Source organism: Protobothrops mucrosquamatus, unplaced genomic scaffold, assembly GCF_001527695.2.
Source record: "Protobothrops mucrosquamatus isolate PMUCROS unplaced genomic scaffold, P.Mucros_1.0 scaffold4779, whole genome shotgun sequence".
NCBI classification, from domain to species: domain Eukaryota; kingdom Metazoa; phylum Chordata; class Lepidosauria; order Squamata; family Viperidae; genus Protobothrops; species Protobothrops mucrosquamatus.
The window spans coordinates 55,802-58,736 of record NW_015390669.1 but is presented as its reverse complement, the minus strand read 5'-3'; the positions used below and the strand labels follow the sequence as shown (position 1 = coordinate 58,736).

The 2,935-nt window shown below is 42.4% G+C and overlaps 1 protein-coding gene across 1 annotated transcript in view; it reads right to left on the bottom strand.

Moving 5' to 3' along the window:
* Positions 1-988, bottom strand: part of TNK1 (tyrosine kinase non receptor 1) — a 20,156-nt gene extending 19,168 nt beyond the window's left edge. The window contains exon 1 of the mRNA XM_015828666.1: positions 826-988. Within this exon, the coding sequence (XP_015684152.1) occupies positions 826-988 (163 nt within the window). The remainder of the gene's footprint in view (positions 1-825) is intronic.
* Positions 989-2,935: the final 1,947 nt, after the last annotated feature.

The following is a 2,935-nucleotide window of genomic DNA, read 5'->3' as shown; positions in this document are numbered from 1 at the left end:
TATTATTATTATTATTATTATTATTATTATTATTATTATTATTATTATTATTATTATGCATCATCATCATCATCATCATCATTATTATTATGTTTGCTTTTGGTGTGTAGATATATTTCTACCATTACAATTCTTCCTTCTTTATCTGAATATATCAATTTAGAATCTATTTTCAATTTCAACAGAGGTACGTCCCTTTTGAAGGCCTCTTTCACCCTCCTTGTATACCAGGCACCCTCCCCGGCTTTTTCCGTCGGGTGCTCATGAGGACTAGAAGTTTTGGAAGCCTCATGAGAGACGGCATCTGCGAGCAGACGCCTCTGTGACAGGCGCCCTCAACTCACAACTGTTTAGCGACCATTCAGAGTTATAGCCGCCCTGAAAAAGGCGATTTATGACCGCTTTTCACACTTAACAACCGCTGCAGCAGGACACGTGACCGAAATTCGGGCATTGAGCAGCCGGCTCATATTTATGACGGCCGCACTGTCCCCAGGGGTCACGAGATCCCCTTTTGCGAACTTAACACTTAACAACTGCAAGCGGTTCACGGAACAACGGTGGCAAAAACAAAAAGGTCATAAAATGGGGCAAAACTCATTTAACAACCGTCTCGTTTAGCAATAGGAATGACGGTCGTAAATTGAGGATTTACCTGTGTATCTATTTTAAATGGGCACAGGTCCGTTTTTTTTAACCCCTATGCCGTCCTCCTTTCCTGCTGCACGCCCTCGCCGACTTTTTTCCCCGCGCACCTCAAGAGGACTAGAAACTTGCGAAATCTTAGGAGAGATGGCAACTCCGAGCGGAATCCCCTGGCCTCACCTGGGCGCCCCAGGCCGATGCGGTCCAGGTCGAGGGGCTTGACGTAGTCGAAGTGGCTGGGACGGGTGACGTGAAGCTCATCTCGGATCCGGGTGTAAAACTGCTCCAGTTGAATTTCGCTCAGCAGCTGTAGCAGCCATTCGGTGCCGTCGTCTGGCGCCATCGGGGAGGGGGAGACCCTACGGGGTGCAGGAGTAGACAAACCTCAGATTGGTGTAAAAGCACAAGCCACCTTCACGGGGGGGGGGGGAACTGCCGTGAAGCCTGTCAGGGGTTTTGCCCAGTTCAGGTTAATTGATCAGCGGAAAGATTTTTGTCCATTCCAGACTTCTGCTAAGCATGCAGCTTGGCTTACTGGCTAGAGCGATCTTTTCCTGAGCAGATCTGTGTCCTGCCCACAGATTCCACAAGAAAAAAATATTATTATTGTTATTTTCTCTGTTGTTTTGCAAATACACTAAAGTGTTTCTGTACCAGAGAAATTCCTTCTGTGGCTAACCACGCGTGGCTAAATAAAGTATTCTATTCTATTCTATTCTATTCTACTTATTCTATTTATTCTATTCTATTCTACTCTATTTTATTCTATTCTGTATTTTATTATTCTATTCTATTCTATTCTATTCTATTCTGTATTTTATTATTCTATTCTATTCTATTCTATTCTATTCTTCTGTTCTATTCTGTATTTTAGTATTCTATTCTATTCTATTCTGTTCTGTTCTGTTCTGTTCTGTTCTGTTCTATTATTCTATTCTATTCTATTATTCTATTCTATTCTATTCTGTATTTTATTATTCTATTCTATTCTATTCTATTCTATTCTATTCTATTCTATTCTATTCTATTCTGTATTTTATTATTCTACTCTACTCTGCTCTTAGTTGGCATCTTCCAACTGTGCAGAATTATAGTTCCCATCGCCATGCCTTTGTTAGAAACTTGCCATATATTTGCCTTATAATTTGAAAAAATTTCTAGAGTGAGATTTTTTGTTTTTTGGTTAAGTCCAGGAAACCACTCTGTAATCACCGGAGTCCGAGTCTAAGGTTCTAAGTTTAACAAATAAATAAACAGATGTGATTATTTCCTCTAGATAACGATGACCAGCCTAAGTGGAAATGTCCATGCAAAAGAGATTGCTGGGGGAGGGGTGTCAGAGGGGCAAGGGAGAGATCAAAAAAATAATAATTAAGAAGCGACTGGACAGACATTTTTCTGAAATGCTGTAGGGTTTCCTGCCTGAGCAGGGGGTTGGACTAGAAGACCTCCAGGGTCCCTTCTGATTCTGTTATTCTGTTAAAAAAGGAACAGGGGCTCCGAGGGAGGCATTTAATAATAATAATAATGATGATAAGTATAATGATAAGGAGAAGGAGAAGGAGAAGAAGAAGAAGAAGAAGGACAAGAAGGAGAAGGAGAAGGAGAAGGAGAAGGAGNAGAAGAAGAAGAAGAAGAAGAAGAAGAAGAAGAAGAAGAAGAAGAAGAAGAAGAAGAAGAAGAAGAAGAAGAAGAAGAAGAAGAAGAAGAAGAAGAAAGTTGGAAGGGACCTTGGAGGTCATCTAGTCCAATCCCTTGCTCAGGCAGGAAACCCTGGCCTATACCATTCCGGACAAATGTTTATCCAATCTCTTCTTAAAAACCTCCAGTGATGGAGCACCCACAACTTCTTGAGGCAAGTAGTTCCACTGGCTAATTCACTGTCAGGAAATTCCTCCTTAATTCCAGGTTGCTTCTCTCTTTGATTAGTTTCCATCCGTTGCTTCTTGTCCTGCCTTCGGGTGCTTTGTGGAACAGGTTGAACCCCCTCCTCTTTGTGGCAGCCCCTCAAATATTGAAACACTGCTATCCTGTCCCCCCCCCCGTCCTTCTCTTCCTTAAACTAGACATCCCCAATTCCAGCAACCGTTCCTTATATGCTTTGGCCTCCAGTCCCCTAATCATCTTTGTTGCTCTTCTCTGCACTCTTCCCAGAGTCTCAGCATCTAATATGGTATTTATTATATATATATATCCTCTTTTTTGACCCGCTCCCTCCTCGCTTCCTGAGTCTATCCCACCCACCCCTAATTTCCCCCCCCCCCGGCGGGCACCCCCTCCCCAGTGAGGT